General features: G+C 38.4%; 1 protein-coding gene across 1 annotated transcript; it reads left to right on the forward strand.

The window, feature by feature from the left end:
- Positions 1-6: 6 nt before the first annotated feature.
- LOC100747719 lies at positions 7-23,061 on the forward strand. The gene is made up of 3 exons (XM_024365598.2): positions 7-360; positions 8,753-9,023; positions 21,544-23,061. The coding sequence occupies exons 1-3, from the start codon at positions 248-250 to the stop codon at positions 21,793-21,795; spliced, it is 636 nt and encodes a 211-aa protein (XP_024221366.1). The 5' UTR covers positions 7-247; the 3' UTR covers positions 21,796-23,061.
- Positions 23,062-24,971: the final 1,910 nt, after the last annotated feature.

A 24,971-nucleotide genomic window follows, 5' to 3' on the forward strand; every position in this document is an offset into this window, starting at 1 on the left:
CCCGCCGGTCGTTGTTGCCGCGGCGTCTCAGGGCAAGCCGGTGCTCACGCGACAGGATCGAGCAACCTTTCTGGTTGCCTCGCCACAGTTGTCCGTCTCGGGGCTCGGCGGCTCCGAGGAGAGCGGCACCACCGAGGATCCGGCTACAAGATCGGTACCGGACATCGAGCTGCACTGTAGGCTAGACGGCGAGACTCAGTCACAACTACAGCCGCCACAGCCTCAACAGCAAGTGCAGCAAACGATCATGCCTACCGGTTACAGGACCAGGCAATCTTCCCACCAACACAGGTGTCGCTGCGATCGTAGGGACTCGTTGGCTCCTTCGTCGGCGCTGCATCTGGCCAGAAGTGTGTCTAGGTAAGTCGTGTTCTTTAGCATTTACACTGGATCACCATTTAACTGAACCTGTCAAGAGATACAGTGGCTACAGAAAGTATTTGCAAAGGTTGCTTTCTAATGAAATGTTTTTTTTATCAAGTTTTACGTTTCACTTTTATACAATTCTTGTAAACGCGTGAAGGTACTACCAAGCTATACAAGATTTAATATACTTGGATTCAATTAATTAGTACGTTGATTTTCTGGGATACAATGGTGGATACAATGGCATTTTGTAGCCACAGTAAGCTCATTGTACTCGTTTGTGAAAATATTCGAGCAGTTATCATACAAAGTAATTGTTGATTATAACATAATTCTGTATGATTGCGCAGAGGTAATAAGCGCTATGCTGTTTCTGTCGATTATGTCGGTTGATATATAATATATATAATTTATATTATACAGGGTGGTTGGTAACTGGTGATACAAGCGGAAAGGGGGTGATTCTGCGCGAAAAAAGAAGTCGAAAATATAGAACAAAATGTTTTTTTAATTCTTTCTTTTTTAATTCTTTTAAAAATCTACAGTGAGATCCGTTATAACGAGACGTGATAAAGTGCACGCGTACCGAGCGAAAATTCAAAGTCGATTTTCTCGAAAACAAAGCCTCAAACGAAAAATTTTTATTGTATATATTCGACTTCTTTTTTCGCGTAGAATCACCCCCTTACCGTTTGTACCACCAGTTACCAACCACCCTGTATATAAATTTTTAATAGGTAATATTTTAACCAATATAACATTTTCGGTGTTTGGATAATCGAAGCACGTAAGCCAAATTGTTCGCTCCCCTATGTATTAACCATGATTAATTTCACACATTTTAGAACGATTCGCTTCTAATTAGTCACACGTTCCAGCCCTCATCCGTTACGCCGCGTGCATCACCGAATCGACGATTACCCCGTGAATCCCCAATTTAACGTAATTACGAAACAGCAGGAATATTCGGAATATCGTCGCAAGAAAGTTTCAGTTTATATAACTAAGGAAGTTTAGAAGTTCCGCTTACAACCCGACGCACGTTGAAGAAGGGTTGCAATGGAACTGAAGATAATCCCTGGAACGTTATGGTCTGTAACATTTTAGAACTTAACGCTTCTGATCATCTAGGTTACGAAATGAAACCTATTCTGTACCGTTTATCAGATCTCTCCACGACATTTCAGTTTCTAAGTTTCCTTCGTACACCACTGAATTCATACGATTCATAACAAAGATCGGTATCAATGAGAGACGGTGCTATTTTGTTAGAAAATTTAGTTGTATGGCAGATCGTCCTCTTTTGTGTTCAACAGGGCAGTTGAACGCCATACTTCCAAAAAGGGTTTCGCTCACGTAGGTTTCCGGCGCAAAGTGTTAAGCTCCGACCTCGTTTCGAAATCCTCCGTGATCTAGCAGCTCCTATTCCCGGCATGGTTTGCCATTTCCTATTTCCAAATTTGTGCCAACCCCTATTTCCTTATATGTACTTCGTAAGGCAACACCACGCCAGTGCTGCAATACAGGAAGCAACTATATTTCAGGATATTGTGCGTGTAACCGGAGATATTACACGAGCTATATCGGGTATTCTAGGAAATTTACGCTCGTAACTAACGGAGTCAGATTGTTTTTGTATAAACTGTAACTGTGATATACCGTATGCAGAAATTCTCGTATAACTTGGAACTCGAATAGCGATTTTATAGACGGCAAAGGAAAATTCGACGAACGAACTAAGTCATCTACTGTATTGAAGAAATGAAGCGACATATACAAAGATAGGATATGTTACAACAAAGAAATCGTGATATTCGTAAGATCGACAAATCGAGTGACGAACAAATTCTTCTTAGTTGAATAAGTTAATTAACACATTTCGTCTATTTTTCCAACGAACTTCGACACTGATTCTTTGATATGATTTAGATTTGAAACAATCGAAGAGATCCGATTCCTCCTCAACCTAATTGTCCCGCTTATAATTAGAAGATTTCTCATCAAATTAACTATGTGTTTTATTTATCCGATATATCAACTGTGATAGCATTTGGGCCTCAACTGTGATTAACGTTTCCCACACAATAGAAAGGATACATAAAGCGTAGCTAAGATAGCAAAGTAACAGTCTGACCTAAGTGGTCAGTCTATTCGAAGAGCAGAGCGAGCTAACACCGTTTAATCACCAGATGATTTACGATCGGTGATAATCCTGCTCGTTGGCTGAGTCGTTCCAAGCCGATGTATCAGAACGGAGTTGTCGATGTACACGAAATACCTCGTGCTCTATTTCGAGGCAGATTCCTGTGATATACTCGTATCCTACGTAGGCCATCCTACGTATTCGATCGGCTCAAACTCTATTTACAGCGTCGTATCTTTCGAATCCCTCTCATTCGTTCGCTCGTATTATTTTCAGAAAACTGCAATGTTTCCTTTTATCTTAGAACGATAAGAAAACATTCGAACGCGCAGAGTTCGGGGAAACGATCAACCATACAGCATCGATACGACGCCATTTCGTTGATTTCTTGTACGGCCACACGAAATGTTTCTTTGAGGATTTCTCGAGCGTAAAATTTGTCGGCAGCTCTTACATCTTTGTGATATAACGTGAGATAAAGTACGTGATATATTTGGAAAAGAGGAAATTGTAAAAGGATTTTGAGAGGAATCTCTAGGAAGAAGCGTATCCTATTATAGAAATTTTAGTGATTTCCGTATTTGATTTGAAATACAACCGGATCAATGTAAGCTTCCGCCTAAAGATAGTAACGCTGTTATTATATTTGTCTCGAAATTGAGAGACGCCGAAAAGCATTAAGTTGGAAAATAATTCGGCAAATGGTATTCTTCTGTACGAACTATCTTTATCATTTTCATGTCTAAAATCACATGTTATAACTACCGCTAATTTTTTAACACTCTGTATAAGATGCCACAATATTATAAATTTCATTAAAAAATGTACGTAATTCGAAGTTTATAATTCACGCAAAATATTACGGTTCGAATGTAAATTAAAGTTGTCCTAATAACTTTTGTGTAAGATATAAACAAAACCCAGATTCTTGAAATGTCATCACAGATATATTCGGGTTTACCGAAACAACAATTCCCTGGCAGGCGTTTAAGAAGATGGCCAATTGGAGGAATTTATCTGTTCCACCCCTGAGGAAAGTGCGAAAATTGGCCCTCTTATGCTAGGCCAGCAATCAGGCTGAAATCGTGGGCAAGATGAAAGCAGCCTAACCTTGGTAAAATGTTTCGTCAGTATTTTCTCATTCTCCACGATTAGCACTCACGCGGAAAACAGTCCACCATTTCTTTCCGTCTGCGACTAGAACATCTTGCGGACCAAACGACCTCGCGCGAACTTCCACCTCTGAAACCTTTCTTACGAGGTCAAAGATCGAATCCTGAGAGGTCAGAAGCCTGGATTCCTAGGAACAACGAACTTCTCCTATTTTAAGAGTCCAGAGAATAGGATTGCATTTTTGGACTATCGAAAATCGTCACCGTCTCTTCAACGATGCTGTTATTCTTTGTATATCTATTAAAATTCCATGCTATTTGCGTTGTTTAAAGGATATAAAAAAGAGATTGATCCCTGTTTTCGAAGGGGAATTCTAAATACGATATCGCTATTCTGTCCTGATAGTCTGTATCCTGATGGGAACTGTTGCGGGTGGGAGCTAGGAGCGGAATCAATTTTGACTGGGAAATGGATTCGTTTTCGAGACGAGAAATTGTAGAATAACTTCCTTCGGCGAGGAAGTTGCGAACGCTGTCTCTTTTTGACGGACGTTTCAAATTCAAAGTACAGGAGATTATTCAGAAACTAGAAGGTTAAACTCGTTCGGATCACAATTTTTTTCGTTTTGATGGTTTTCATACAAAGGTAAACTGAAACAAAATAAATGTTCTGTCGGTATCGAGGCGACAGGAACTTGCAGCAGAGGAACTTTGAGAAACAGCTTGACATTTCTTTAAAATGTGAAACTTCTTGCTGAAACATTTTGGCAACGGTTTGACAAGTACTTTTTATATTCGTAACAAGTCATATTCTTCTTTTCTCGTACTTCAAAAGCAACATATTTTCGACACACAACCTCGAATTTCTCGAGCAATCCAATACTATGAAAGGACATTAGACATCACTAATCTGTTGTCTGGCAGTCTATTATGTATAATACTAATTGTCTTGTCCTCATCCATCTACCTGCTGACGCGGCTGTATTCGGTCTAAATTAAGAGCTTCGTAAAGTACATACTTTTCCAAAGGAATGAAACTTTGCACATGGCACATGAAACATGACACAACGGACGTCGATAAATTAATCCCATTTAATGGAGTCTCTAGATATTCAGGTGGTACACGGCCATTATTCCCAGCGATGCACGAAGTTGTAGGAAGGAATGGCATGCTAAAGATTTATGGGAAGGGTGTCTGGAAAGGGATCAGTCGAAACGCGGAAGACTAGGGCGGGCATGGAATTTTCATTGAGATAACATATGGGCTCGAATATAATATCTAAATGGAGCTGGGCGAAGGCTTTGGAATAGCGTTGGTCGAGCAGCGGATATACCTGGCTCTTCGTGGATCTCGTGAAATTCTTCGAACGATACTTTTCCTTAGACCGCCGAGACGTTGAAATAAATTGCTTCACACCTTTCTGTTTGTTGTATGATATTTTTAAAATGTCTAGAAGAGATGAAAAGACACACGTTTAGCTCGAAAACTACATAAAATGGCAAGTGTAATAACACGGGACTTACGAGGTGACAATGTACTGAATTTTTAAATCGTTTCCCTGTAAGAAGCAGGAAATGCCAGTTATATTCTTCTGTTGTTTCCAATTTGAATCGTGTGATTTCACTTAATCAACGTTACTTCACGAGGAAAATTGGAATCAACGGGCGTCATAATGACAGGTTATTAGGTTCGAAGAATACAGAAGCAACGAAACCTCAGGCTTTCTCTCTAATTAGGGCTACTGTTAACGATATTTCAAGATGACGGTTTCTCTTAGCGTCGACAACGTTCGAACTAGAGAACACTCACAATCAGCTCACAAAGACGGTGGGATAGAGAGGGCTCCTCTGTCTTCACAATGCTCGAGAGCACATTCTGCGGGCAAAATCGAATTAGTTACTCCCGTCGAGAATCACCTTGGCTCCCTTTTCTTCGCTTTTATTACCTCGGCTCTTGTTATTACATGGCGCTTGTACAGTTTTGTACCTTGTCAGAAAGAAATTGGGGTAACTTGATATGTTTTTAATTGCATATAAAAAGACTCTTCAGGTGAAATTGTCACACTAACGTCGTACATTTAAAAACCACGAGTAGTCTCCTTCTAAATTAGATTCTAGAAGGTTATTCTCCATGCAGATACAAACGAACGTCCATACTATAACATGGGAGAATTAATTCTAATTACCACACTGCTACTGATTAGATAACTCTGGCGACACAGTATCCGTGTTTGCTAATTTTCTTAGTGTATTAGTACTACTACTTACGAGATAATATTTACAGAGTGTACAGAGGTAAATATTACATTCAATTAATTTGAAGCTATTCGGTTTGCTCGATATCTCGCGAAACATCCAACTTTTTGTATTATCCACTGAGAATAAACGATCCACAACGTTCGCGAGTACCAACTAGTTAAAATATATGAAATTTGATCTTTATCAAAATTGGGGGATTATTGATCGAATGGACCGTTTTACCGATCGTGGATGGTGTTGAATGATTCGTACTTACACTCTCGTTCATGTGTATCTATCGGAATATATATCGTCCTACTATCTTCAAAATTTTTAAATTTCAATATTAAAATATAGGAAGCGTCACGATATTACTTGCCTTGTTAGTTGTACCTTTGCTCTTTGGAAATTCGACAACTTAAAGACAATATTTAAGATGATTATAACTTTGTGCTTAACAGGTTGTTTTCATTGTTGACTATGTCATGTTAAAGTAATATTTCAATACTTCATATTACCATAAGATAACATTAAAAATTAATAGAATGAAAAAATTAAGAAGAAAATAACAAAAATGAACTGATTATGTTTTTTTCCTCTAATCTTCGTATTCAGATCGATCTTGTCGAGGATTTTTAAACGCTCGTGTTTTATCTCGATAAGCAATTTAGCTCTTAAAAATAACAATTAATCCGACTGTATCATAAATCATGTAATCGAACTCCTTAACAGAATATAGTGCAATAATCGCGTATAAGTTCTTCTCGATATAAACGTGGTATTGTGTCGATCCCAATGCTTCGCCGATACTGGACTACTGCGTGTTCTGCGTCTCTGTACCATTGCTCAAATTTGCACACATACGTACATACATGTATATAATATATTGTATATATGTGTATAATATATACCAAGCATTGCAAGCAATAGTTCTATTGACATTTGCGTGTTTACCAATTGCATAAGATAATTAACACCCAATACCAATTGACAACGTCGTCTCCTGTTCATCGAATGAAATTTCATTAATGCTCTTGTGTTTGAACGATCGACGTGTTTGCGATAATATTATAACGTTCCCAGGATGATTATACCTCAATATTATACTGGAATTCGTAATCAAACCGAATGCAGTTTTATTGGTGCGTAAAAAGAACAAGTTATGATGATTTTAAATGACAGCTGATAATGAAATACGCGTGTGCCTTTTATTTTAGTACAGAAAACTTTAGATTTGATTTCAAGTGATCTATATATTCCTTGATATCTCTTGTTTGAATCATTTTTGGAGGTATTATTATTACTTTTTTTTATCCAAGTATCTTAGTTGTTCTTATAGCATAAATATTTTGTTATATTTTACAAAAATGTACACAATGCACATAGTATGTAAAAATGTGAAAAATATTCGAATTCAAATACCAGGTACAATATTTGCTAGGCGAAACAATTCTCTACCTAAATTTCATTTCTCTGGTTATGCTTGTGAAAATTTAAATCCGCATACGCATTTGTATTCTAGTTATATCATTGGTTTCGGAGCTTAACACGAAACATAAATTAATTTTGAAGCTCCATAAAGGTGTGATTCTAGTAGTGAACGCGTAAATATTTCGCTACTGGCAAATAAAATTTTAATTTTGCTAAAAGGACACCGAATTAATTTACATACATAATAGAATAAATCTAATTTAACGAGCAGGTTAAATAAATTTTGAGATTTCTATTCGTGCGTTAAAGTGTCCGATTTATTATAATGGATAGAAACTGAGAGAGCTATCTGAGGAGAATTTTACAAAGAAATCATGTTTCTATCACTTTATCTTCATATTTCCCTGGGTAATATTAATAACGTTTCGTTTTCTTTCATCGAGATATTCATCATCCTTTCTTCTCAATTTTCTCATTTCTGTGCCACCGTTAATGGAGAACTATACCAAGAAATTCTCACAAAATTAGTAGTATTAGCTCATAAAGAACAAGATTGATCCACCGAGTCTTCGCTATTCCATTGTCCACGATCTACAGCCCAAATAGAGTAAACTTCCAAACTCAACTTCAAACTTAAAAACTCGATAATCCGTTGCTATCGGATTCCCAACAAATAGCTAACAATATCCATTTTTAATTAAGAGGAATCCAAACAAAACTTTCGAAAGTCTGTTAACTGTTGCGACATCTCGTTTAATTCGCAATGCAACTTCTTTATAGACATAGCAGTTCTGTGGATAAAATATTTCGTGAATCTCTCCATTACGATGCGAGATACCTTGATATATAGGTAGACTGTATTTATTTTATACAGCAAAGTACAGTATCATACCAATATACACCAAACTATAATATCTTCGAGTGATCATAAATGCGAATTTCACAGCTCGAGTTATCATAATTAACACTGTTACACTTAGTATTGTCGTAGATAACATTGCCGCGTTCAAAACTATTTAAGGCTTACGAGTATAAACCTTAGCCAAGAGGAAAATGTTCTCAACGTTTTCATAAGATTGCAGCTAGCTTCAACAGAGAACGAGATAGCAGTGCGTTCTTCCTGATAAAGCTGGCTTCAATCTTAGCAGAATGTTGGGAACTTTTTTTATTTGGATGTGCCTTATATCCGGAAGCCTCGGTATCGTACGTAACAGTATTGTCTATATCAGTGCTAAGTGTATCAGTGTTGTGATAATCCGAGTCATGGAAGCCTCAAGACTCTAATCATAAAATAAAGCCGTCAATAAGCGATTTCTATGTCTCGAACTCAATTCGAATCTGAATATCTAACATGAATGTTAGCCGCGTTTCGCGAAATTTCCGTTTCATCTATCGACGATAGTCTCCTTATTTATAGAGTTAAATTCACTCTGTCAGTAACACCGATCTACCTGCATTTCAGAGAAAGCGTGAAAAGCGGGCATCACTGTTGCCCTTGCCAGGCGCCGCCACCTCCGGTTCTAGTCACAACGTCGCCGAGTGCACGCATAATACGGCAAAGCTCGCAACCGGAAGCGTCCGCGTGTTGCTGTTCCGGATGTTGTTGCCCCCTACACACCGGCACGACACCGAGTGCTGCCTCCTTGCGGCAGTTGCGCGAACCTGGCGATGGAATTGCCGGCATCGCAGCAGACTCGTTGCGGATCAATGGCGGTATTCGACAATTCCGTCAGGTAAGCACCCCAACCTCCAGTCTACGGATCAAACAAAAAGGTTCTGCAGTGCACCCACCTGCCATCATCCACCTACTTGCACGTAGACGCGCGCTCGCGCATACCACCCAAATGTGTTCACACATTGGCCGTCTCCTTGGATTGCTCGACACCCGTACCCCATTCACTTTTGTGTACGTTTATCATGCTTTCGCGTCGCGAGAGGGAAAACCTGGATGCCCATTTCTCTTGGGGATTGTTTTAAAGCAGAAAGTATTGTTGTCAGGATTTTCGCTTGGATCTGGCGAATCTGGATTATAGTCTTGGGTTTGGTTGTGAGAAAGTATGTGGATTTTGAAGATAGATTCGTGCAGGATGGTTTTTAATACTCAAAATTATCAGGATCTTTCTTTTGTAATTTCCTGTTTTGGTAATATCTAAACATGATTATATATTGTTTATTATTCTTACGTTTTCTATGTATTTTATTCTTCTGTATATTATTCTTATATCTTAGTATTATTTTCGTTGCATTATTTTAATTATGATTATTCGTCTAAGAGCGTTATATCAGTAAAAGTATAACTCGAAAGATCTGATTTTAAGAAACATAAATACGTATATTAATAGAAAATATAAGGAAAAGAGATTGGAATCTGTTTTTAACAGATATTTGTTAGTTTCATAATCTGAAAATTAAATAGATGGCATATCGAGCTCTTACGTTTTAAGATTTTGCCATGAGACACTCGGCATGTCTTTCTGCATTATAATATCTTATGTACTTTGCATATGCAATACAAAAGGGAACGTCATAACGTTCCTTTTTATGGTAACCTTACCTATGAGAACATAAAGTAAAATTCTCCACGTGGCATCCAGGTTCCTCTCTAGACGATCGTCCGTGATGTCGCGCGTCTTACGTGCGGCATATGTAAGAGGAGGAAAGCGAGAAACGTTCTGTTGTTAGGCGTCGCTGTGTCGTTGTCTATGCTGCTTGTATCGTTGATGATTCGTCCGATCGGTGTACCAAGGCATATCCAGAGCACGTGTCGTATTTGCGTATGCCACTCAGCTCCGCGTGCACCTACTTTGGTTGTCGCTCTTGTTTTCTTCGCGTGTCTCGATATTTCCTATTTTATGATCCTCAGGGAATCTTGGCTCCTGCTTCGCACACGTGATTAGCTACTCAAAGTATATACGTTTTCGTTGCCAGTATTTTCTTAACTCTTGCGTTTGAGCCTTCCCCACCCCCGCCCATCCTTAGACTTGTCGACGCTACAAGAAAGAATCACGAGAATTAATTGATTATTCTTTGAGATAGCACTAGGATCGATCTTTTAGAATTGATAGTATTGTATGGTATTTATTTATTTGGGCTAGGAGTTTAGAAAAATTCGTAGGAAAACTAGTCATTTTGTCGATAATATATTTACTCGTCGTTTTTAAGCATTCATGAAATTTTAAGAAGGAAATGTAAATATTGTAATAGGTTTGTACAAAAGGTAATTGCTTCATCTTATTTAATTTATGACTGACAGAGCCTGGGTCATTGTTATCACGAGCGCAAAATGTTTTATTCTTTAATGATAAAGCAAAGAACCAAAGGAAAAGGGCTTTTAGACTTGATATGATAATATGATTTATTTGAAACGAAAAATTTGCTAAGTTAAAAATAAAATAAAGTATCATAATATTCCAAACAAGTTAAAAAATTTAAACAAAACTGATCGTAAAATTATGCTCTCGAGAAACTACTCAGAAAGCTATTATCGAAATACCACAGACTTCTTGAAATATTTTTCAAACAAGAGCCACAGAATTATTTACGAATACATTCATCCGAAAGATAGAATACATTGCGTTTAAATTTTCTTCCCTGAGAAATCCTCTTTATCGGTGAAACGGCCGTGCTGCCATCTAACAGAGGGTTGAAACATCTAATGTAGAGCACCCCTAAGCAACAAAAGCTCGATACCGACGGACATGGAAGGAAAGGTGAGAGCCGACACGCGATAAGAAGCTTATCGGGGTGGCTAATGAAACGCCTGGTAACATTCCACGTCGTAGATGGCACCGTGTACAAGGAATGGCACTCGCTTCCAAAAGGATAAACACCATGGAAACACACACATGAAAGTTCGCAAAGAAGCTCTGTGAATTCGGTAGAAAACTGCCCGTGTGATCGATCGGCCGGGAATACGTAGGACAGTTGATAGGATATCCGGTGTATTATTAATGTCAATACGTTTTGAAGTAATCGATGAAATGCATAAATACACAAGGACATCATATTTTGTAATTCGATACGAGGACATTTTTACGACACGATATATTTATTTATTCCATTGATATAAAAAAGATTTATTGTGGCAATGGTAGAATTTTTATCGAATTCTGTTAAATCAAGAGTATTTGAATTAAAACAGTAGATGTGTGTGCAAAGAGTTTAATCTGGAATTTGATATTAGAGATACATATACAATGGAAGCGTTTAAATTCAGTGCTTGAGATTATGGTGTAAATCGAAATGATGTATGGCCACAGAAAATTAACTAAATTACTGTACTTGAATGTGTTTATATCTGTATGAGAAATTACAAATAATTATTAAAATTTTTCAGGCCTGTCATTATTATTATTAGATAATAATTCAAATATTATCTTCTTCTATTTTCATTGATAAAAATATTCGATATAAAATAAATCATAATAAATAAATAAATCATTTAGGAGGCATGTCTAATCTCTCAATATATACACCAAATATATACATCAGTTGAAAGCTTGAAGTTACATATGGAAGTGTTTCATAACATTTAAGAATTTCAAAAAGTAGGCTCAGAATATCTTTGCGTCTCGATACTTTTTAATCAAAATCTATCAAAATAGAAAAAATTACTATATCGAAGTATATACCACTACATCGAAATAAAATATTTGCTGGTGTAAATAAAATAGCGCGTTTAGTATTAAATCCTCATGTAGCCAAATAGGAAACCTACGACGTGGCAAAAACGTCATCTCTGTATCTACATTCGCGGAAAGACGTACAATTCTGAAGAGCAGGCAATTTGCTTATTGCCGAGAGTCTAATTTTTGACGAGCACGAAACGAATCTCTCGTCGTCATTAAATGAGATCCAGTGCGCAAAAACTAAAAAAAAAACGAAAAGGGGAAAGAAGCGAGGAGAGGAAGAGAGCAGCGGGCAAGTGAGATCTCGACATTGTTAGTTTAATTATCTCTCTTCGATGTAACGAAATGTATCGCACGGACACTTAGGGCAACCGGGTATAGTAGAAGCAGAAGAGCGGGCTTTGTATGCGATTTTGGCCGGAAGCCAGCGGATTATAATCATGCTTCTGCATGTCGTGCGCCAAGGTTCGCGACGTACAACCGTGACACGAGAGATAATTGAGACCCTTTTTTCCTGTCATGACTAACTCTTCGCATTTTCTATTTTTTTCTTCTTTCTCTCTCTCTCTCTCTCTCTCACTCTCTCTCTCTCTCTCTCTCTCTCTTTCTGTCTCTCTCCTGTCATTTTTTCATTTTTTTGCTTTTTACATTTTTTTGATTGACGGTCGAAAAGGATTTCTCAAGAACAGTACGTTCGAGTTAATGAATCTGGACGAAGTACAGTTCGTTTTATTTTCGGGGAAAAATTGGCTGGAACTGTGGCGTGCATATAGAAGCGAAGCGTCCAGTTGATTGGGGATGAACAAGATTTATGGCATTTCAGAGCCGCATAGCATCCTATATTTGGCGCCCTTTCCTTGTAGAGGGTCGCGCTTATCGCGCTGGTACTTAGTTTTCATTTTTGTAGCCCGCGGAATTTGCTGACGCGATCGCGTCTGAATTATGGTTGATTTATTCTACTGTGCACGATGATTTTCCGTCGATCCTTAACTGTAATCGCATTTTCTTGTAAAATAGAATGCTAGATACATGTTAACCATCGTTAATACTTCAATAACAATCTACACGTTTATAAAAACATTTATTAAATTACATAACGATATTGATTAATTTGATGAAATGCGATACTTCTACGTTTAGATACTGTAAAAATGAAAACTTCCAACAAATTGCCATTTTTTGTAGAAAATATCTCCGAACTCTGAACTGAAAGCACGTGACATATTCGAGCATTTGTTAGTAACGTATATTCACCAGAAATATGTCTAATGCTGTTATTATGTTCTTCTCATACGTAACAAAGTTATATTGTACGTCAGTATGAAATCGTCAAAGTTTCGATGGAAGGGCAAAATCTGTGGAGTTTCATATCGCGCGGTGATAATGACAGCGGTAAAGTTGTAAATCTGAACTGTACACGTGTTTCTTGTCGGTCCAACTGCGTCCTGGGAAATGAAGCGGATGGAGTCTGGGACTTTAAAAGCAAGGACAGCAGTTTTTACGTTTTTATCGCGTGCAGACGATCTTAAGCACGCCTTGCTTCAGGGACTTCTTTTTCGTGTTCGCTCAAAATCTATCGGGATGCACTTAAGATGATTCCTGGCATCTCTAGTACAAATAAATTTTATCCATTTCGGAGAATGCGACAATAAGAAAGAAAAGGCTGCGAATGTTCCAGTTACATTTAGAAAAATATTTCATGTAAGAGATCTTCATCGAACTGCGCACGTTTCCAAATTTTGTCACGCTCTTCTTTTAAAATATCAAGGATGCTGTCATGAATATTTTAAAACATTAAGAAAGTTTCGCAACACGAAAGTTTGGTAAAAATGCCACGGCATAGCCAAATCTTTTGACGAAGTCATACGACCAACTCCAATTTTTCACCCTCGTAAGTTGCTACTTTGATTTCCTGTACACCCTACCATAACGACCACTACTTATACACCTCGAGATACACTTCGTTAGTAGTTCACGAGTTTTCAAGGAACTCGAACTTTGGAAAACTTTTGTAAAAACACATTTGCATCCCTTATTCTTGAACTGTGGTAATTGTGTTAACATCTCGATGTTTTCTACTTGTTCAACATTCGAATTTATATATTACACGTTACTTGATAAGAATTTTTGTATTTTTATTACTATAAGTGTACCCTTTAATTTGGTTAATCAAATATCACATACTGTATAATACACCCCTTTTATACATTTACAAGTAACCATTATTTAAGCAAGAAGATTTGAAAATAATAATATTTAATTTTATAATTAATTAACAATAATAGCAATATTTAAAAAGCTACTCGTTTCATTAGCACCAGAAAATAACACAAAAATCACAGGTACAGCATTTGCTTAAATTGACAAATTACATTCTTTCTGCAAAAATGGGTACATTCAAACAATTCCAATTGCATCAGACTCAAACGAATTTCCAATTGGATTAGATTCAACGACCGACCGGAAGAAATTGCTTGACGATTTGCTCACGCTTTCCACAGTAAATTTTCCCGAGTAACGCGACCGACTATATAACAAAAGTTCGTGGAGGCAACTTCAATCAATTGCCGAGTCCTAATCGTGCACTTTGATCCATGGATCAAATAATCCGACTATTGTTGGGCTTGATGCCTCACTGAAGATACCGTGCTCCTTTCCCTGCTCTATTTCTGCAGATAATGATTATCAGAGAGATGAACGCGATGCGATTTGCACGTGCAGAATATGTATACGCCGACGTACTCGTATGCATGCAAAACAGTTTGGCAATCGAAATTCGCTGTGCCATTCTTCGGGAAAGTCGTCTATTAAACCTAATAATATGGCATCAAAACGATTTAACTTGAATTGATTTAGGAATTTAAATGCTCGGTAATAACAGTTGGAACTTGGAGAATTAGACCGTTTATAGACGGAATAATTACACTTAAAAGAATATACAAAACCTTACCTAAGCAATATCTACTAATTGGTTTCGACAATATGAAACCAGATGTACGAAACATACAAAAGAAACGCTAAAAAATCCCTGTCTCATCATATCGTAAACCGTGACAATGAAAATCAAACACTGTCATTTTCATAAAAATTTTCCAGATTACTTTTAATAAAAGTGCAAAGAGGAAATGGAATCCAAGAGGGAAAGAATCTAATGCAAATTTTTTTCGTGACTATGTTCCCTCTCTTCGCGGAATGGAGGGAAACTGCAGCACATTTTAGTTTCTAGGTAACTGGTTTCTGTTCAAGCAGTTTACGTGATTGGAATGCGTCGCTGTACAAAGGAACAAAATTTTCGACGTGTTCCCATTCGTGTAATTTGATAACAGAAAACCTGTGTTTCGTTCGTAATGGTTCGTAACTGAGAATAGTTTTTGTCACGCGTTTCGCAGGCCACGCGGTTTGGGGCGGCGGTTCTAGGACGTATGGGGGGCATGGAAAGAATCGGATTAAAATGAACACGAGGACTCACTACCTCCGAACCACTTTATCACGGATTTAGTTTTTGATCGATATCTTCTTGTTACTTGCGCGATAGAAGTTTGTCTTTTAGTGCTCTTGTATCTCTATCGTCACGAAGACGAGTGAAATTCTCTGATACTTTCAATATCCTAAAATTTTTCTCTCGTTACTAGACAGATACTTATGCTGAGAAAATTATAATCTAAAAATCTTGTTAGTTGTCTTCAAAATCTTAGTTTTAGAATTTTTATTTCCCTTGTTTCAGTTTGAAGCATAGCTTGGTATAACGATAATCGTCAAGAGTATTATTCTTTCAGTTGTGTTTACAAAAATATAAATTTGTATAAATATCTGTGGTTTAATTATACGTATAATATGAATAATTAACAATAACCGAGACGTAGCACGTAAATTTCTGTTTATAAGGAGAGAATTAGAAGCCCGAAAGTCAACAAAAATCACGCTCGTTATATTTTTCCACCGTATTGTTTTGACATGAGTTCAAGCGAATTGTTTGATGAAACTTTCTTCGAAGAAAGTTCAAGTTCTTCGATAGTTGTCAAACATCGACGAAAACGTTATCAGACTATAATTTGCAGTTCTATAAGAATGAAACAATATTAATTACATTAAAATCGATGTATTTGGCAATCGAACAAAATCAATGATCCTATTCGTAATTGCATTAACAGCGAGAAGAAGAGAACTCTCAGAATTCGCGGAGACTAATTGTCACGAAGCACTTGGTCGCCTATAAATTCGTCGATTGCAACTGAATTACTATTCAGTCCAGTGAAATCAAAATATAATACGACATGTCTCGCGATGGCAGTGTCAATAATACGTTCGGCCGTGTAGCATCTCGCTTACGTGGACGACCGAGGAAATAATGAACTAGAATTGGCAATTTGCAGAGTCTCTTCGTCGAAGGTCGATATCAATTTCCCTTTCTTCTATTGAAAGCCTCTCATTAAAAGGGATCGGATGAAAACCGTTCGTGAATCAGTCGCCTACGTTCCTCTCTTTCTTCCTCTCTCTCTCCTCTATACCTTCCTTTTTTTTTTTTACTTTTCCATTACGCGTAGTGAGAGGAAAAAAAGGGATCAAATAGGTCACTCTCGGCATTTAATCGTCGACAGGAAACACTTTAATGAAAGGAACGATCACTTTCACCTTCGTTGTTATAAAAACGAAGTGGAGGAGTTCGGAATGTTTTTGTTGAGCGTTTCCTTTTTATTGTCTCCTTTGATAGAGGTTTTGATTGCCAATGAATGGTATGCGACGTGTCACGGTTCTTTTATCGAAAGCAAGCTTGAGGTTTCAGTTGATCAGGCCTGTTTTCTCGATTCTCTGTGTTTCTATGCTTTTTCTTTCGGAAAGAGTTTTAGATGTTTAGTCGCTTTCGCAAGCATTGTTTAGAACGTTAGCTTCCCTCAGTCTAGTGGTTATAATTAATATATGTTTGAAATAGCGGAAAAAGGACAAGAAAGTTTGTTTCGTTCTCTTGTTATTAATTACAAGCTAGTAATATATTTGTTATTAAAATATATTAAAAACGAATAGTGTTAGTTCTTGATAAAGCTGAGAACGCGATATTAATTATTGTCGTGCTTTACTTTCAGCTTTCATGTAGCGTGTTTAGTATATTATATTACGAATATATCACCGTTTAGTTTCCAAGGGTGACTTATTATAAGGATATTATTAGGTTGTATTAGCTTTTAGAAAACAAAAGTTACGAATTAATAACGAGAGTAAATAAATAGTACTACCTAATCTTTCGGTAAAGATTATCGCGAAGAACAGATATTTTGTTTACTATGGAAAAACATTAAGGCGCTTCACGAGCAGATGACGAGCGTCCTAGTACAAATTTCATTGCGGAAATCATCGACAAACATCCCGGTACCACAGAACTTCCGGTTTCTCGTCGGTATATTGCACTTTCGGAAACAGACGAGCAGTTTCAGTTTCAAATATTTAGGATGCAGCGCCGTCAGACGACCCGGTTCCAATAGACGCGGTGGAACATTCTCTTGTGTCTGGAAACTATGGTACGAAAAGTTTGCTATGCATTTGCTAGATATAGCAAACACGTTGTACTATCGTATATTTATGTCTGTCCAGGCATAATACGTTTGAGCTTTCTAACTTGTAGAAATGTTTCAATTTTAATATTAAATTTCCTCAAGGGTTAAGACATATCAATAAGCCAGAAATCTTATTAGCGAAAGATTTATAAATTAAATCAATTAATCAATCAATCACGATTAAATTACTTAGCTTCGTTGAAATGTACTGTACATCTTCCTATTTCAAGTCTCGTTGTCAAAAATGGTCAACTGTAATTTCGGAAAATTGTATAATTTCGATATTAGAGTGTACGATTAAGATTTCATTCGTTAGAGACTGAATAATTAATCTTGATGAATTCGTAATTGTACGACATTAGCGTGTGAAAAAGGTTAGGCCAAAGATACAAAATCTAATAAACATGTACACCGAAGCAATAAAGCCAACAATGTTATACAAGCCACCCCAATTCTCGCCCAAGGAAATGGTCTTACTCGAAGGGAAGCAACCCTCGGATGGGGTTCTATGTTCGTAAAGACTACTTTTCGACTAGCCCTTAGTCATAAAGGCAATGTCACAGGCCGTTAACCTCGATTATCCTCGTAACCTCGATTATTCGGGGTTATAGGCAAAAAAGGTCAACTAATCGCGTCTGGAATATCGTTGGAACATCCTCGATCGGTCGCGATTCGTCTGAGTGCCAACCACGAAAGAAAAAGTTAAATCGTTGCAGCAGCATTGATTCGGTAACTTATGCGCTGTAAGTAGTTCACTGACACGAACTCTCTTAGACGATCGCCTTAGATTCTTTCGATCCTCATCTTGAGGTCTCCACTTGCCAGAAGCTGCGATATTTATCTTTGAGTGCAGCGAGACATAATCGATTCTTGAACAGGAAATTCTGAGTAGGCAGTAGATTCGATTTATCTTTCACTTTTTAATATTTGTAAATTTTTCAGAGCAGTTTTTTATTCTGTCATACTAATTAGTCATTTTCTCGTTGCTTAATACTTGGTGTTGGTTAATCCTTTTGTGGCTATCCAGGAAGTTTAAAAATTTCAAAGAGCTTCATACAAGACACATAACATATAAAAGGTTTCTACGAGTTTTCGAATATTTTCTTAAGCTGGTATACAAATAACAAGATACATAAAAGAATCGTACAGCTTGGATTAAAAATACAGATACTGCGGTTGGCACGCTGCTCTTCCAAAGATCTATTTCTCGTGATTCGAAACTTTCGCCACTCGTCAGTCTATCAACTCGTCTTTAATTAACGAAACCAAACGGGTTGGCACAAATATCTTCCAGAAGTCCATTCCACGCGAAACTTTCCCACCCCTCCATACGGAAACACCTCGATTCGATTACAACGTGCTGCCAGATCGAAGCAACCGCAAAGCCAATCTTTCACCCGATCAAGTCAACTCGATAATGGAGATCGGCGTCTAAAGTGACTCCAATACATTTGAATAGATTTCTCCGTAGAGCGGTAGCGTTCGAAGCAGTTCCACGGAGTCGCTGTCGTAACAGCCACTCCCAGCGAAGTCTGCAGTTTTGCGGATTTCAGCGAAGTAGCCGCGCTATTGGAGACCCGGATTCCCACGGCATCAGCGTAATCTTCGACCGAACTTCGTCGAACCTAATATTTTCCGCAAGTTTACGCGGTCCGGCCTTCTCCTTGCGTAATCTCGTTTCCCGTTAACGGTGTAATTTACAGTCAACCGCCCAGCCATAATCTTGTGTCTCGCAAGGTACACGCTAAACTAGTTCCTCAGAAGTTCGATAATTATCTCGCTACAACGAGCCTCTCGATACAGTAGCGTCGCGTTAACTGGTCGAGATTTAATTTTTCCAATTGCCTTCGTAATTATGAACGAGATATTCCGCGACACGATATCGTTCGTGCAACGTTATGTTTTACGATTCGAGATCCGTATCATTAGGACTGTTAAGATATGAGATATTTCGTCTAAATATATCGAGCAAGAAATTACTTTCTGAGATATTTCATATTTTTGAGTTATTCTATAGAAATAATAAACAGAAATTGTATTTGCAAAATACTCGAGGCGAAATTAATTTCTGAGATATTTCATCTGGAGATAAATAAAACATTTAACTATGACCAGTTAACGATGGGCTATTGTGTAACAAGCTTCTCCATGAATCTTCCACCATGGCAACATCATTTATTCGTCGTAGGATGAATGCAATAATTCATCGATCGAACACATTCGGTAAATCCCTAGCTGGCAAATAGTCGGAGCTTCGTAGTACGAATCGGTCATTAAGCTATCCGGAGACGTGGCTTCCAATCGGCTTAGCTTTCGGATCGAGTTTCGGCGCCGACAGGCTAACAACAAGCGGATGAGATTAGAGGAAACTCCTCAAATCCGTTTCCCTATGATCGGCCAATGAAATTTCACCAACGATACAAAATGTCCACGCGCGACACAGTAGCCCCCCTTCAGCAGCATCGTGCAACATCTGATGTATTCTCTCTGGTTCGATGACCATCGAATTCTCTTCCATCCAGCTGCTCCTCTTTCTCTCTGTAGTAGATCTATATGCGTTGTTCGCAAGTCATCGCCCACGTGAACGTAAAGTAGATAGCGAACGTAGTTGGCAGACCTTTAAGTAGAACGCGGTAAGAATAACATCATCAATTTTCCAGTGCACCATCTGCTCGCATCATCCATTAGCGTTCTTTTGCATCGCTAAGCCCCGATTTTGGAACGGGTCACCCGTGGCGCTTGCACGCCCGGAAAAATAACTGTGATCCTGACGAGCTTCTCATTCGATTGTTCGCCAGTGTCCCCCACCAACGTCGCCAGCAGCACCCAACCCCACCACCCATAGAGAGTACACCACCCCCATTCGCAGAGAGATCTGGTCCGGTAGAACTAGTTTCGAAACCGAAGTTCCTTTAGTCTAGCGGCAGTAGCGACCGAGTCTAGCGAAAAAAAAGTAGTGGTCAGCCTTCGTAGATGACGTAGAGGATCATTAAGTTTTTTCATACGCTTTTGTACTCGAGTTACATCGTTTCCACTAGCTGCTGCTCGTCCACCTATATCGAAACCTACCTTGCCAACCATTGATCGTGTACAAAGAGTGAAGAAAGACAGGCCTAGAGAAGGATTGACGAGGGACGAGATGTAGAATCGAGATCAACGCGTTCCAAGATTGTACACCGTACACGTGTCTGCTTTTGTCTTTATGATCGTTTCTCCCACTCTGTCTCTGTCTCTGTCTCTGTCTCTGGCTTTCATACGATGCACCGAGTGATATTCAACCATCAGCCGTTCTGGTACACCGCTCGTCGTGCGGGAATAAAGGAGCGAATGAATTGCCGAGTTCCGGCTACGAAACTTTATGAACCGAAGTATTTCTTCCGCTCTTCCTCCATAAACAGTTTCCACGAAAGTTTCACGGTTTACAAGCGTTGAACGTCGTAACTTTTGTTGGACCCATCTTGTAATTCTGGGAATGTCCGGAATGAAGTACTTCGCGTGATGAAGCTTGTTTCGACGATCTGTGTACGTATTCTTCTCGCACGACAGACCGTTTACCAGTGGCTTGTCGTCAAGCTGAATGAATCACCCTGTACAAGGATGATTTAAAAGGAGAAATCGATGCTTAGTCGATGATCAGTCGATCACTGTAAGATAGACAGGTTCTAACAAACGTGTCTCTAATTTCAAATAATCATGTTGGCGTGTGTGTTTAGAATCTGTAAAAAATATTTGCAAATTTAATTATTATTTATTAAATTTATTTATTGAACACTTTTATGTATACGTAAAAGATATGTTTCTTGAAAATATAGAAGAACTTCTGTCTTTGCAGTTATTTTAAATTAAAGACACTTTTAGAAGAACGCTCTGTCTGTCTGACCAAAGCATAGATCATTCTCCTTAAGTCGTCTCGTATCAGAACACTTTGTCTCTTCTCGTGTGAACCATATAGAGCATAGCCTTGTCTATTGTCACTCGTCAACCACTGCACCTGTTTGCCACTCTCTCTACTGTGTCTAAGTATGCTATAAGAGTGCTATCAGTGTGGAATAACAACGTGTTAAAAACACGCCCAGTTCCCCTGGTGGTGCAAATCGTCGTCGACGACAATGCCGACGACGCCTCCGCCACCCATCGCTGCGGTACCCGGCCCCGGTTCCGGTTCAGGCTCTGGTTCCGGTTCACAGGGTGCTCAGGGCGTCGTACTCTGTCCACGTACGCTGTCGCAGGTCCGACGTTCACGGCTACGAAGGGCCCTCACCGAGGCGACCGCCGAGACCGTCAACTACGTCAAGACGGTGGGCACGATACTTCCGACTAAGCCGTAATGCCTGATCTATCTTAACCACCCGTATTATACACGATTATTTGCAATGTTGATTAGTTACAATTTTGCATCGTACACACGCACGGATCGAGAGTCGAGTCGATTTCGTTCTTTTGGAATGTTAGCTTTTACTTCACTTTTACTTCAATAGTACGTTGCTGACACTAAGATGGGTTAAATAGAAATTTTGAAAAATTGTTAGGGTTTAATACGAGCGCTACTGGCAATTGAAATATAGAATTTGCGTCAAAGCAGTTAAGTAAAATTCATGTACAACGTGCTTAGGTTAAGTAATACGTTCAAATTTGATGGTGATAGTTGGTAATCAATAAGAGATTGGAAGTACATATAAAGACGAAGCTACTCGATTCCAAAAGAACTCGGTTACCGAAGTTAAAAACTATAACGCGTTTAATTTTCTCGGGATTTCTCTGCTCGAATGTTAAAAGACGTCGAAGAGCGGCACGTTACGACCTTCCATTTTCGACGATAGGAGCAAAAGTTGGATTTGTCTCGGGGATAAAAGGATCGTATCTGAACAATTCGATTCAGCGTCGTTAGCATCCTCGCGAGGGGAATCGTATTCCGGTATGTGAAATCGTTCCGATCTAACCTAACCTCGACGCTCGAGGATACGCGCGATATTAATGCAGCATGCATTTTATTGTGCGTACGTGCGATTATGTGTCCGAGCACCGTAGTTAGCGTCACTGACCTATAGAACATGCCTCTCACCCACTATTCACCGTCACGCTATGAAGTATTGCAACCAATTTACGAACCTAGACCTTAGATCTATCTCTCAGCCAGCCATGACCTGCATTCTTCGAACCTGATGGCCGATATATCGGAAGAAACGCCAACGAAGAATCCGAAGTGCCGTTTCGTTCCCCTTTATTAAACTTTCGTCGGAAATGAACGAAAGATAAGACGGTTTAATAAGGAACTACATTTTTCCCCGTTGTATAATTAAAATTTATTGAAACGTTTTCGAGGAATCAAGAGTTTCTTTCAATTAATCGAGATCGTAGCTATATAAATTCACTAGCGCGCATTTATGAAATAACTTTTATGTACTCGTCGCTGAGGTTACATTATGTACCAACTTCCGCCAACATAGTTTGCAAACTCTGACTGTGCATCGATCGGAGTCGAGGATGTCTGCCGTTTCCTTGAAACAATATTAGTACATGATTAATATACATCTACTTCTAACGAAATAATCGAAACATGGAATATTATTCTTTTTTTTTTCGAAAAGCACGATATGAATTTTACCGATTTTTTAATAATTTTCATAACAGGCGAACCAGATTTTTTGAAAGAATTAGAAAATTAGATGTTTTTTAGTGTTAGTAGTATATTATTTAACGAAACTAATCTCGAAGTTAATCAATAAGAGAGAAACGAAAAAGAGAAGGAAAAAATAAGGAAAGCAGACGAGGTTGCGAAGTGATGGTAGAGAAGAAATAAAAGAAGGAAAAGTAAAGGAAAGGAAAGGAAAACAAATCTCTACGGAATTAAACAAGCAATTAAACCATTAGTTACCATCTCGAAACCGTCTTATCTTTACTTCCCCACGAATCTCTTGCTTCTTGAACTTGCGTAGTACTCAGACTGCTATTTGCCGCCCACGATGTACCAGCATGCCCTCTCTTTCTCCCTTTTGCCTAAAAGAAATCGCAGAATCGCGTATCTTGAATACAGTAGCACGAACAACGAAGTTTAATATCGTGCTTGGTGAAATACGTTTTCTTTATGCACTTCCCTTTTTCCGCGCATTCTTTATCGAACTAACTTAGCCCGCCGCATATGCCAGATTTACGATCGTGAATTTCTACTCCGTATACGGGCAGAGACATGTTATAAAGCTGCGAGGCATATAACGGAAAATTAGCATCTCGCGTCTCACACAAACGTTAAGCCTGATTTCCCTGCCTCTTTCATCTTAGATGCCCTAGAATTGTTAGTGATAGATTCGCCTAGAAAATTGATTAGGAGATGTTACTTAAATTTTATTTTAATCTTAAGAAAACAACAGAAATTATTTTTCTAAGGGTCTTCTAAATCCCATTTAGCCCAAAACCAAGGTATAAAGAAACCTACGTTGTGGATAACCTGTAAAGTTATAAAACATAAAAATATTATTTTCAATTCAATCGAAATCTTCCAATTTCGAACGAAAAAACGGCCTGTCAGCACGAATTCATCCATCTACTATCGACAACGATCAAAATTCAGATGGACATTATTGCTTCGCGAACGACGACAATTTGGCTCGTTTGCTACGCGCTTTTCACCGGTTCACCGGTCGGAAACAGTGGCATGAACAAATGGCGCGCTTACGCTTTTGGAAACGGTCGAAACGCGCCTCTGGTAAATTACAACGCGCCATTCTGAGCGCGAACGATTCCGGAAGGCCCGTTTCGATGTTAGTTTCGCTCGACGAGCGGACAGCCTTCCAGCGTTAAATTTATCTTGGAAAATTTATCCACGCCTCGACTCGCCTTTTGCAGCTTCTGCGCGCAGATTAATTCCCGTGAGGGCTATGTTCATCGATTCTGGCAGGAAATTTGGAAATTTTGCCTGATCCCGATCAAGAAAATATTTGAATTTAAAATAATAATTGTTAGCTAGAGATAAATTTGAGAATATTATTAATATTACATTTTTTCATACTTTCCTCAAATTCGAGAAATATTCTAACAATAAGATAATAACTAATAATAATAATAATAATTTCTAATAATAAAAGAAATTGTGTAAGGGACGAAAATGATCCAAAGGATGCTTTCCACGTTTCACGACTATTTCCCAAGATGTAGAAAATTGAAATATTTTAAATATTCTATTTTGCGCATTTAATATTCAACGTTTGAACAATCTATATTTAAATTGCGCGTTCGAGACAATTCGCATTCCATAAATTCTCAAGTATTTCAGTATCAATTTCTACAGCCAACTTAATTATACGTAACCCGAAGTTTGCGAAGCGTATCGAGATCAGCCGAAAGAGCTTTCACGATATTATCATACGAAGTAAAATGAAATTACTAATCGTGGCAGACTCCAGCCAGCTGTGTACCAGTGACACAATCTGCATCGTGATATCGTTACGATACGAGCCGAATACCGCGATCCACGTTGTTATTAAGCGAGTTCTGCTACTGGCATTTA

Source organism: Bombus impatiens, unplaced genomic scaffold (genome assembly GCF_000188095.3).
Source record: "Bombus impatiens unplaced genomic scaffold, BIMP_2.2 scf_0142, whole genome shotgun sequence".
NCBI classification, from domain to species: domain Eukaryota; kingdom Metazoa; phylum Arthropoda; class Insecta; order Hymenoptera; family Apidae; genus Bombus; species Bombus impatiens.

Coding starts and splice junctions, on each gene's coding strand:
- LOC100747719 (XM_024365598.2), top strand. CDS start 248: ATGCCTACCGGTTACAGGACCAGGCAATCTTCCCACCAACACAGGTGT. Junction 361..8,752: donor CTGGCCAGAAGTGTGTCTAG/GTAAGTCGTGTT, acceptor CCTGCATTTCAG/AGAAAGCGTGAAAAGCGGGC. Junction 9,024..21,543: donor GTATTCGACAATTCCGTCAG/GTAAGCACCCCA, acceptor AAACACGCCCAG/TTCCCCTGGTGGTGCAAATC.